The sequence below is a fragment of the Peromyscus leucopus genome, chromosome 4, assembly GCF_004664715.2.
Source record: "Peromyscus leucopus breed LL Stock chromosome 4, UCI_PerLeu_2.1, whole genome shotgun sequence".
Classification (NCBI taxonomy): Eukaryota; Metazoa; Chordata; class Mammalia; order Rodentia; family Cricetidae; genus Peromyscus; species Peromyscus leucopus.
In genome coordinates, this window is record NC_051066.1 from 100,628,302 (window position 1) to 100,640,433 (window position 12,132).

The window sequence follows — 12,132 nt, forward strand, 5'->3', positions numbered from 1 at the left end:
AAATTTAATAGAGACATGTACAGTGATGAGTTCTGTAGAAGAGTTTGCATGGTGTCATGATGAAGGGACATGTCCGGAGTTACATGACTAGAAAGAAAACAATGCTATGCCTGTAGGGGTTGTTCAGAAGATGAAGTCCAAGTGAGCAATCTTGGGTTCAGTTTTGGCCTGTAGAAAACTGAATTGCTTCTAGCAGAGAACTGGGCAGCTGGATCTGGAGTAGGAACATGGTCTGTGCTGAGCATGAAGATCTGAAGTTCGAGGAGGCAGCAGCAGTGAAGAAAGCAGCTATGAGTGACTCTCTCAAGACGCTGGCTGAGATCTGAAGAACCCAGTCAAAGGAACTGGCATGTTGAGATGAGCTGGGGGAGGATGCAGATCTGCAACAGCGGAGAGTTCTGGATCAACCCATCAAAGAACCACAGGAGTGACCAGCAAGACTGTGTGCAGCATGTGCACTGATAGAGCAGGCCTTAAAATGAGGGTTGCCTTGGACTTGATTATTGATAGGTAGGGGTAAGTTAGACGGAAGTAGGTTAAAAGTGATAAAGTAGAGACAGATATGGGTTCAGGTTGCTCATCAAAGAAGCCTGGCTGGGAAAGGGGTTGGGAAGAGGGAGATGCTACAAACAGCCTCCGAGTCAGGGAGAGCTTGTTTACGATCAGCCCTGCTTGGGATGTTTTTATGATGAGGGAGAGGAGCCCAGTGGGAGGTTGAGGTTGCACCAGGTTAATATTGATCCAAGACGGTAGCTGAAAGGGAATTCAGAGCCTTACCTCTGACCCTCAGAAGAAGATCATGGATCCTCCAAGAAATAAAGGTTCATGTGCTATCATTTTGATATAACACATAAAGGAACTTGGGCCAGAGGAGTGGAACAACTTGTGTATGACAGACAACAATTTGTAGACCCACGTCTCCAGTGACCCAGACTCTCTGCTTGATGTCACTGACAGTGGGAAGAGACTTCCTTCCTGACATCTTCCTCATGGTACTGGGCAGGCATATCCTCCCAGATTCTCCTGCATCCGCAGGGCTACACCGAACGGAAGTTGAATCAGACAGCTGCCTTGTCATTTCCTCAGTATAGCGCAGAGCAGAGTCTTAAGGGGTTAATTACAGCCTGTCAATAGCACGATCGTGCTGGACACCTCTTCCTCCAAACCATCTACACCCCCAGAGGGATAAAGGGTCTCAGAGTCAAGGCCTTTCAGCTGTCTCCTTCTCTAGTCGTAAGATAAGAGTATGCATTCATTCCTACCTGGAACCTGTCAAAAAGCCTGTGTGCTGAATAGGCTCACAGGAGAAATGTCTTCAGTGAAAGAGGAGCTCTTCCCCAAGACACCTCAGTAGGCAAAAATCCTTGGGAGCCTGCATGTGAAGAGACTTCTACACTGTAGGACCCAGATGACCCTCCCCCAACACTACTTAAGGGTCTCTCTGGAATCTGCACGCATATACTGGTGGCTCACGGTGCTGCTCTGTCATCATACATAGCAGTGAGCTTACTACTTGCTTGTGAACCAAAACTCATGCCATCCACCATTTTGATTACATACTACTGTAAATTACTGATGAAAGCACTAGGTCCTCCATAGAACACACTGCTCTAGAGAATCTAGACAAGTGAATGCGGAATAAACCCCTCTCCCATAACTGACCTTCAGATTCTGTGCCATATCGTGTTAGGCTCCAAGAAAGAGCAATTAACTTGCTTCTCTTTGCTCTCTTTCAGTTTTCCCAAACCCATTGTTCCTTGTCCGTCCCGTCATGCAAGGCTGTCAGGCAGTAGACCTATAATTTCTGTAACCCTGGGGGCCATCACTCTTATCAACTGCACACTCCAGAGTGGATGGCATTCTTTAGTTCCAGATCCTCCCCCTCCCCTTTAATCCACAGCATTCTCAGTGAAGTCAATGCTCCTTGAAAGTGGAGCCCCAGATACCTGTCCTCTTGCAGCCTGCTACCTTCTGTGGCTGTTTAATAGTTTGATATAAATCTAAATTAAATCGGAGTCCAAAAAGCCCCCATTGCTAAGAGTCTGCAGGGCTGTGGCAATTCAGGACTCTTGATTAGTCCCTTCGTTTACTCCTTTATTCACAGTTCCTTGGAACTTGCATTGATAACCTAGCCAGATATCCCTCCAGGACAGGAGAAGCTTTTGGGGGGCTCTAAAATCTTGCAATTGAGGAAACCAAGAACAGAAATCAAGAACCTGAATCCAAGTTGGTCATGGTGGTATGTATGTATAATCCCAGCACTCAGCAAGCACAGGCAGGAAGGATGATGGAAGTTCCTCGCATAGGCTACATAGTGGGTTCGAGGCCAGCCTGGGATACATAGCAAGACTCTCTCTAAAGAAGAAAAAAAATGAGGAGGAAAAGGTGAATGGGATAAAGAGGAAGGGAGAAGGTCCCAACAGAAGATAAGTAGGAGAATTCTCCTTGTTGGTGCCAGTGGCTTATACCATAGTCCAGTGCCCAACACCATGCCAAGGTGGCAGAAACCTCAGTTAGGAGGGAATAGAGACTTCTTAACATGCAGCTGAAGAGGAGAGAACTCAGGATGAGAACAGTCCAGAAGGCCACATTCAAAGCACTGAGGTTTTAATAGGAAGTTTTTGGAGGGCTGTGCAGTCACATGCCAAGGAGTACATCTTGGAAAGGTAATTTTTGTTGCAGCTAGAAAATGAATGGAAGAGCCAGGCATGGTGGCACATGCCTGTAATCCTAGGGCTGCAGAGGAGGAAGCAGGGGGACCCTCCAGTTTGAAACCAACTTGGTGAGACTTTGTCTGAAGAGGAAAAAAATTAAAAAGGAGACAAAGAGAGGGTGGATACATGTCAGAAGAATGCGACAGAAGACAGTGCACAGAGAGGTAGAGTTTTCATGTGCCGTCGGAGCCAAATGGGGTGGTTCAAGTCTCGAGTCACAGCATGAGGAGGCTGCGCAAGAAGAATTGGAGAGTCCAAGGCCAGTCTGGACTTGAACTTCCAGAACAACCTGGGTTAGAGTGTTAGACCTTGTCTTGGTTGGAGTGGGGACTTCTGTAACAGACAGATGTGACTAAAGGACCTTGGGCTGAGTGTGAGCCAGGGCTGTAAATGTCTGTTGTATTCAGTGTCTTCCCAGAGAGGCCTCATTTAGAAAGAGTAGGAGCTCAGGATGTGGACAGCTGAGGAGTAGCTGTGGAAATGATGACAGTGAGAATCAACAACGTGAAGCTCTGTGAAGGGAAGGGAAGAAGAGGAGGCTGGTGCAGGACCTGCAGTATGGGACTTTCTGTTCTTTTAATGAGATGAGGGGTTGAGACACCTATGAACACCCAACCGTATTCAGTCAGCTATAGATGAAAAGTCCCATTAACGAGAGACAGGAGAGTGAGGGTGTGGGAGACTATGGTCTTCCTGTTTAGGAAAAGACTATAGGTGAAGGGTCTGAGGAGAAAACTCAGTGAATGAACTGCTTACTGCACAGACTTGAGTTAGGATCCTGAGCACCTGTGTAAAAGCTGGGCACGATAACATACATCTCTAGCCCCGTGGTGCTAAGGTGGCTGGGGGTGGGGTGGGGATGGGGACCGCAGGCTTATCATCACCAGCAGATGAGCTCCAGGTTCAGCAAGAGACCCTGGAGAACAAGGAAAACACATAATACTAGCCTCTGGCCTCATGCAGATTGGCACACTCCCCTCATACATACATGCCCAGATGAACACATGTGCATGCACGCGCACGCACACACACACACACACACACACACACACACACACACACACACACCATGTGAAAGAAAAGACTTCAGAAGCTGATTAAAGAACACAGGGAAGAGTCAGTGTATCTTGGTTTGAGGCAAGGTACTGAAGATGTGTCCTTGTCAGGCTTGGTTATTTTGCTGGAGGTGGAAAGGTGGGTCATGTGGGCTGTCAGTTGTTACTAGAGAGCATGCCGCCTGCTTGAGGCAGATCAGAAAGTTTGAATTTGTTAGAGAATAGTCAAGTTTTGAAAACAAACTAGGATCTCCTTGGGGTCTCAAACTGCCATCTGGAGTTGGTGGTCAAGAACTCTGTTCATTGTGCCTGAATCAAAGCAAACGTTCTATGCTGTAGGGTAGATATGGAGATTAATGGCTATTTTGTCCAGGATAAGGCCCTTGCAAGAAGGTTCTTGCAGGCAGGGGAGTCTGGAGCATCTATAGACATATTCAAGAAATGCATGACCTTTAATTATAGTGTCTGAGAGGAATGCTGAGATTGGAGACGAAAGAGCAGTTAGTGTGCTAAAGGTTCCCATAAGAAGAATGTGCAGCGAGAATGAAATCAGAGGAGCAAGCAGGCTGGGAAGGCAGAGGATTAGGATCCCACTGAACCAAGCTTGACTTTTGACTTAATAGTTTCTGAGGAGGAATAACAGGGTGGACTCATGAGGGAGGGAACCACTAAAATCTTTGGAAAGCTCTAGAAACTAAGGTGTTATCAGACAAAATGGAAGGAAGGAGGAGGTGAACCTTGGTAAGCAAGCCAAGACTCAAGGGCCAGAGCAGTCATTAGGAAGCCAGAAGAAAGCGGTGTAGCTTCTAGATCCTGGGTGGGAAGACTCCCAGGTGCTGAAGTGCACCTCACTGAGCCATGGTGGCTATGGTACACAGGAAGGGAATGTACTGGAAACCAGTGGGGAAGGCCTGGGTGGTTGTTGCTTTCTTTCTGTCTTGGATGTCAAGGGGTTTTCAGAGGCCAGAGACTAGGTGCTAGCATCTTTATCTGAGAGTTCTAGATTTCAGATCTGACCACCATACTAGAAATGTAAAAAGGGATCACTTTGACTCCTGGGTAAATTATTGTGCCTAAATCCTCCCTAACAGCAAATTTCTTAAGATTTTGCTTGTATAAAACATTTTTTGTGTTTTTTAAAAAAGGAAAAAAAACTACCCTCACTACTCACAGAATTCTATGCTGGGAATTTATTTTCTTTCAACAGTTTTAAAAATCTCATTCTATGGTCTGCTGCCTTCCATCATTTCTATTGATAAGTCCTCTGTCACGACCATTCTTGTTCTTTTGAAGGTAATACATCTTTTTTAGCTTTTAATGGTCTTTTAAAGTTTTCTTTGTTTTCAGTATCTACAGTATAATATGTCTAATTATGATTTTTCTTTCTATTTAGAAGTTCTTAGAGTTCTTATTAATGGGTAACATAATCTTTTGTCAATTTTGGAAAAAATGCTGACATTACTTTGTTAAATATTCTTCCTGTTATTTTTCTCTCTAAATAAACATAATGTGGTTTGTGGGGGGTTTTGGTTTTGTCTTTACTTTTCTGATTTGTTTTTTCCAGTGTTTTCGCTCTCCATGTTTCTGCCTGTTAGCTTTTTAAACTTACTTTCCACTTCACTAATATTCTCTTTAGTGACAAACAATCCTTTACTGACCACAGTTATTACGAAGTTTTAGGTGCATATGGATTTTACTGTAAGATTTCCACTTAATTCTGCCTTATGGATTCTGGTTCTTTGGTGAAATTCTCTTTGTCATCTTTATCCTTTAGATAAAATCTGGGCAGTTTTGATTTGTTTGTTTGTTTGTTTTTGAGACAGGCTGTCACATGTTTCTCTGGTTAGCTTGTAACTCTCTAAGTAGACCAGGCTAACCTCAGATCATAGAGATACACCTGTCTCTGTCTCTCAAGCGCTGGGATTAAAGAGGTGCACCACCACACCCACATACACCATTGTTTTTTGGACAATAACTTGATAACTCTAATGTATAGTTTATCTGTAGACCTAGTTCTGTTATTTTGTCTCCACAAAGGATTGGAATGTCCAGTAATGGGTGTTTGATACTGAACACTGTATAAGAAGTTATCTCTGGGTAGCTGGGTGATGTTACTTTTCTCAGGAGTGATACAAAATTTTTGTGTGTGTTGTGTGACAAAATTTTTCCTGGGGAGATGAAATATATTTATTTCTCTTCTCACCCCAGATGGGGAACCCCCAATAGACCAAAGTATGGTTACCGCCAAAGTCCAAATTGAACCAATGAATTTTATTGTGCCTACCTCCAGGTGGGTAGGGGGTTGGTTACTTAGAGGAACATAAATGACTCAGACAGCTGTATCAGCAGAGCCCACCTCAGCCTCCGAAAGCCAGGAACCTGGAGCACACCTCACAGCCTGCAGGCAGCTTAGCTGGTTGGAGAGGGTCTTTCCTAGGTAGCTGGGTTGATCGAAATCTCTTCCAGGCAGCCATTCCTGTCAGAGCGCCTCCTGTGCCACTTCCCACCTCTCAGTCTTCCTTGCAGCTTGTGCTCTGCGTCCTCTGGCCGGGAGCCGGCTAGTGAATCTGGCCAGTTTCAGGGACTTCTGGAAGCTATTTTGTTGTTATTGTTCACCCCCCTGCTGAAGGAGTTCCCCTGCGGGGTGGAATGGTTTCATCTCAGAGGAGACTAGCACAGGATCACCTTCTCTTTTCTTGAAAACAGGTAGGATGGAAGAACTCTACAGCTGTCACTCTGGAGGTCAGGTTGCTGAAGGCTGGGTGGGATGAAGTGTTGGTCTCCTGTTTCTCTCCTTTCTTATGATGCCGCTTTTCCGGGCTATAAAAGATGGCTTTTTGATAGTTACTGATTGCAATCTTTGATATATATTACCCTTCAGACTGCCAAAAATACTGTTTTTCTTTCTAGTTGTGTTCTCATTTGTATGGACCTTAAAAATTAGCTATCCCGTAGGGTAAAATGAGGGGTGACTGTGGAGTTCAGTCCTTGAACCTATCTCCTCATGTAGATACTGCCGCTTGGGCACTGGGTGTCCCGGCAGCTTGGAGCTCCCTTTAAGAGCTTGCTTTGTTTTTTGACAAAATATGCTCATCCTTGTGTCGCTGCTCTTGGACTAGACAGAGTAGCCCCACCGAGGATGCTCTCTAGATAAGCTTACTCTGGGGAAGTGGTCCCTCCTCCTCAGTGGAGGCGTCTGCATTTGTGGACTGGACCTTGTCCTGCAGGGAAAAACCACATCATTTTGTGATGGCAACACAGGAAGTTTTGCAAGTGGTTCTACCTGACGGGAGCAGGGGGGTTTCCTTCACATCTCTGTTGCCTAATGAGATGAAACGGCAAATCATAATATTTACTAAAAAGCTACTAGAATTTTGCTGTCAGTCAGGTAGTGGTAGGTGTCTTCTATGGATCATTTCATCTAATCCCCAGAAGGGTCAATGAGATGGTAAAGAAAATTGCTCTTGTGTTATATTTGATAAACTGAGTCAAATCCAGACACACGGAGTAAATGTCACAGGCAAATTTTAGCTTTTTCTAGCTGCCAGTCTACATCTTTTCCAGCATTTTGTCTGACTCTCAACTTGCCTGCATCACCTAACTAGTGTCCTGATTTAAGCCCTAGAATCCCAGACATGGGTTAGCACATCTCTCCTTCCAGCACTTAGGAGGCTGAGCTGTGAAGCTGTCCAGCCTGGACAACCTAGTGAGCTCAAAGCCTGCCTAGGATACATAGTGACACCGTGTCTCAAAAACTTAATAACTTGGAGATTTCTATGCAGATCATTCCTCTGTTTGGTACATTTCTTGAATGGACTTCCAGATTCTTTCACACACACACACACACACACACACACACACACACGCACGCACGCACGCACGCACGCACGCACAGCCACCCCCCACTGCCACCGCCCTTCTTTGCTGTATGTATAACAACAAATACTTCCATGTATAGCATCTATAGTAAAATTGTATTTTTTTTTTTAATAAAGCTTTCTTCATGGGCAGAAAGCCATTGATGGTGTACTTGAGTTTTGAAGGATTAGGTTGACTGCGGGCAGGGTTTGGGAAGAAGAGCTCTGTGTGTCAGATGAGGTACTAAAGGATGTGACAGCTCAGCCATAGCTAGGGGCTAGCTATGAGTCAGCACGACCTGGCCTAAGCTCTTGTGGATGGGGGCCTCTTCCGGTGCTGGGCAACACAGATGCTGCCTGGCTGACGTGCGGCATGGAAGAGAGCCTCACAGAACTCTCTGTTTCTATACACGTAGTTCCACATTTCTTTAGGAGCAGTGAGTGTCTGAGATCCTTTTTCATGATTCTGGGCAGAGAGAGCCAAGTGACTTTCCATCCGGAAGATGCAGTTTGGGACTGGAGCCACAGCCAAACTTGGTGCTCAGAGCATCATTAGTCTTTTTAGACTGCTGGAATTGTCTGGAGTCTTGACAAACAGAAAGCATTAGGAACAAGCCAGGCCAGGCTGCTTCAGATGTGGCAAAGGGAATAAGGTTATGTTGTTACAACTGAAAACATGTGAGACAGAAATACGAGGACAGTTACCACCGTCATGGGTTTGGGTTGGTAAAATTCTCAAGAGAAGGTTTCTTCATAGGTAGGTATCAGCTGCAAAATTTATTCTAAACATAGTCTTTTATGCTAAGTAGCCTTTTATTTGTAAGAGAAATTGGACGAATTATCATCAGTTTTTAGCATAGCTTTTCACCAGACCTTGTTCAGACTCTTGAGGTGAAGCTGGCGGTACACAGTGCGAACTATGCTCAGACTCTACTGTCCAATAGGCATTTATTCCTTTTTATGATGAAGAGAAGAGATGCTATTTCCATATTTTATAGATAAGCAGACCAATTCTCCTAGAGATTGAGGGCCCATTCTCCAGGGTCAGTTAGCCAGCAATGATGGAGTTCCATCCAGCCGCAGGCTTGAGTATAGAATGATGTTGTCGTCATTTCCATTTGCCCTTATATTTTGTGAAGCATTTTTATTTATTAACTCACTGCTGGATGCATTGTCTATTAACAGATTTTATCGAAACACTCTCTCCATATAAAACTAGGCCTGTTTTTAAAATTAGTTTTACTCATTTGTATTTGGCTTACACTTTTGTTCAAATTATAGTGTGTGCTATACATATTCACATTTTTTTAATTACTGAATTGTTGTATACTTCAGAATTTGAGATAGCTACTTATAATTTGTCCCATGGTTCTTAGGTATACAGAGGGAGGCCATTTTTGGTCACTGAAAGTGACAGCTTTGGTTGGGAAAAGATGGCATTCCTGAAAAGTAACACCCTTGGAATCTCACAGAGGTCCCTCTCCCATTGGCCCAGAAAACCCAGTTCATTTCATCAATGAGTTGCTAACATTTACAGATCTTTTAACTCTGTTCTGTTTTCATGGTTTTATTGGGGTATTGATCAACAGTAACTGTACATATTTAATGTGTGATTTAATATCTGTGAAACATAACTTCAATAAAAATGATGAATATAGCCATTCCTCTCAAAAGTCTCTTTGTAATGCCATCTGTTTGAAGGAAAAAAACGCCCATTTATTTCCTCAGTCTAGTTTGGAGTGGAGAGTCTGGTCAGAGACTCAGATGACTGCTCTGGACTCCAGCCTTGCCCTGGAGGCACTATGAAAGTCAGAGTGATTTTGGTTTTTTGTCAGCCTTTAGTTTTCCCATCTAACAAAGGGAGGGTGTTAGGACTAGGGCCCCCTACAGTTCAAATCCCAGTAAAAGGAAGAGAACAGTGTACTTAGGACAGTGGTTTGTGTCTGAATGGTTTTATGTTAGAACATCCGATGTCCCTAGAGACGGGTACCAGCTGGCCTACTCTGTCACTTCCTGCTTTACCGATTAGTTGATTAGTTTTCACGAAATCATCTTTATTTCTTTTCAGTCCCTTTCACCCTAATGCAAGGTCACTGATCCCTTTTTGCAAGTTGGTCTTCAAAACACCTGTTTGAGAATGTAGGACTGTGGCTCAGCGATGCTCGATGCTGGGCAGCACTTATGCAAAAAGCCGGTGGCTGAGGGCAAGGTCATCAGCTCTGGCTTTTCAAGGCAGGTTGGGCCTTTCATGGGAGGAAGCGACATGTTGTATCTATGTGTGTCAGGACTGGGGGCAGGGATACAGATTGGAGTTTAATTAAAATTCTGATTCCTACTTTGCCCACTTCCTTGCCAAGTCAGCAGCCAACACTTCTGTTTGTGGTTCTGGTGATTTTGCTGCAGTGACACAGAGTTGCCTCCAAAATGCTGGCAAATGAACCCGAAGCATCAATATGCTCACCAGGTGCTTCAGCGGGACCTGGCTTGGTGCTGCCTTCTGTCTGTTCTTGGAGATACCTGTCTGCCTCTGCCAGGTGTCTTGGTTGATAGGGAGCTATGGAAAGAGGTGGCAAAAAAAAATAGGATCGTCTACGAATGAGAAGGTAATTTCACCACAGCGTAAAGGTCTTCCCATAATGCTTTTGTCTTCCAGGTAGCTAGGTGGGACTTCTGAGGAGGGGTCGCTCAGATTTCTTCTTGGCCAACCATGAGGTTCTTTCTGCTTTGCTTCCACGTGCTGTTCCTTCTGGTCTCCAGGTTACGGGCAGTCAGCTTCCCGGAAGACGACGAGCCCCTTAACACTGTTGATTATCACTGTAAGTCGCCCGAGCCCTGTCATCCTTTCCAGAGGAAGCCTCGTGTTTGCCTCGTTCTATGTAGATTCATTTTCAGCGCCAGAGACAGATTTTAATATGTCTGTACAGTGTTTTGCCCATTAAATCATCTGCATTCTTTTCCTCGGCTGTGCAGAGACTGAGCCAGTTCTGTTGGGCGCTGCCCTGCAGCAGCCCATACGTAGAAATTACGTATTTTCAGTAAAAAAGAAAAGGACCATTTGCTGACATTCTCCATCTTTTACTAATTTATATTCAAGACCTTAAGAGAGGAATTTAGTTAAAACCCTTCCTACAAGTACTATATACGGCTAATCAATGCTGGCTATTGATTCTTCAGCTCTGTAATCCTGACTGATGGTTTAGCCCATTTTTACTTGCAGATTCAAGGCAATATCCGGTTTTTAGAGGACGCCCTTCAGGCAACGAATCGCAGCATAGGCTGGACTTTCAGCTGATGCTGAAAATTCGAGACACACTTTATATTGCTGGCAGGTAATTTTCCTTTCGCTGGTTTATTAGATTAAAATTCTTTTCTCTTGTGGTGCTTGCATTAATGTGTCTAGTTCATGAAAAACTAATATGTGATTGTGATCAAGAATTGCAAGTAGCCAAAAATACTCTCCATGAAGAGCATGCTGGGTACCAGTTACAGAATACAGAACTACAGACCTCTGTGACACATCCAGAAATCACACATCATTCTTTCATCTTAAAGGAACAGGAGAGAAAAAAAAAAAAAAGTATTCTTCATTCTTTTCTAACTTAGAATTATTCAAGCAGATATCAGAAACATGCCCATGCTAGTGCCCAGTCAGTTTGCGCCAAGCCTGGAGGGAAGTGCCTCCTTTGCTCCTTGACCTCAGTGATTCATAGAAGCATGTCACTAATGAAAAAGTACTCCTTGTTAACTCTGTGCAAGTCACGGAAAAGCCTGGTGATCTCCAAAGAACAAGAATGGCAGATCTGTAAAGATGAAATAAGAGAGAGCTTAGTGTTTATGCATTCACGTGATATGACTTACTGCCTTGTTTCCAACAGAGATCAAGTCTATACAGTGAACTTAAATGAAATCCCCAAAACAGAGGTCATACCAAGCAAGGTGAGCCATCAGCTACAGAGGGCAAATGTGTTCACACTCCCTCTGAGCTTCAGTAATGCCCCCGCCAAAAGTGCATCCTTTTAAAACTGAACTTTGATTTTACTTGATTCATCCAGAAGCTGACGTGGAGGTCCAGGCAACAGGATCGAGAAAACTGTGCTATGAAAGGCAAGCATAAAGTGAGTACAGTGGATGGGTGCCTGCTCCATTCCCTCTTTGTGGACTTGCCACCATAATGTCAGCATAGGAGATGTCTGATCGTCATGTCATTATTTTTCCTTTAGGATGAGTGCCACAACTTCATCAAAGTATTTGTTCCAAGAAACGATGAGATGGTTTTTGTTTGTGGTACCAATGCTTTCAACCCCATGTGTAGATACTATAGGGTAAGTATGTTTTATATGATGAATATTTTTCCCCTTCAACTATATATTCCTTCACCGGTTTGCTATTAGAGATGAATCTTCTCTGCTATAACCCAGTGATTTATCTCTAATGTTATAAGAGAATACAAAAGAGAATCCCTCAAATAAAATTTCAATATAAATAAAGCAATATTGCCTTCAAATA

The 12,132-nt window shown here is 44.0% G+C and overlaps 1 protein-coding gene across 15 annotated transcripts in view; it reads left to right on the top strand.

Annotated features, from left to right (window-relative positions):
- The window catches only part of Sema6d (semaphorin 6D), a 57,116-nt gene that overhangs the window by 32,603 nt on the left and 12,381 nt on the right, over positions 1 to 12,132 (top strand). For all 15 annotated transcript variants that reach the window (XM_028878750.2, XM_028878749.2, XM_028878744.2 and 12 more), the window contains 5 exons: positions 10,280 to 10,442; positions 10,844 to 10,955; positions 11,502 to 11,562; positions 11,679 to 11,741; positions 11,847 to 11,948. In XM_028878750.2, the coding sequence (XP_028734583.1) occupies positions 10,334 to 10,442; positions 10,844 to 10,955; positions 11,502 to 11,562; positions 11,679 to 11,741; positions 11,847 to 11,948 (447 nt within the window). In that variant the 5' untranslated portion in view covers positions 10,280 to 10,333. The remainder of the gene's footprint in view (positions 1 to 10,279; positions 10,443 to 10,843; positions 10,956 to 11,501; positions 11,563 to 11,678; positions 11,742 to 11,846; positions 11,949 to 12,132) is intronic.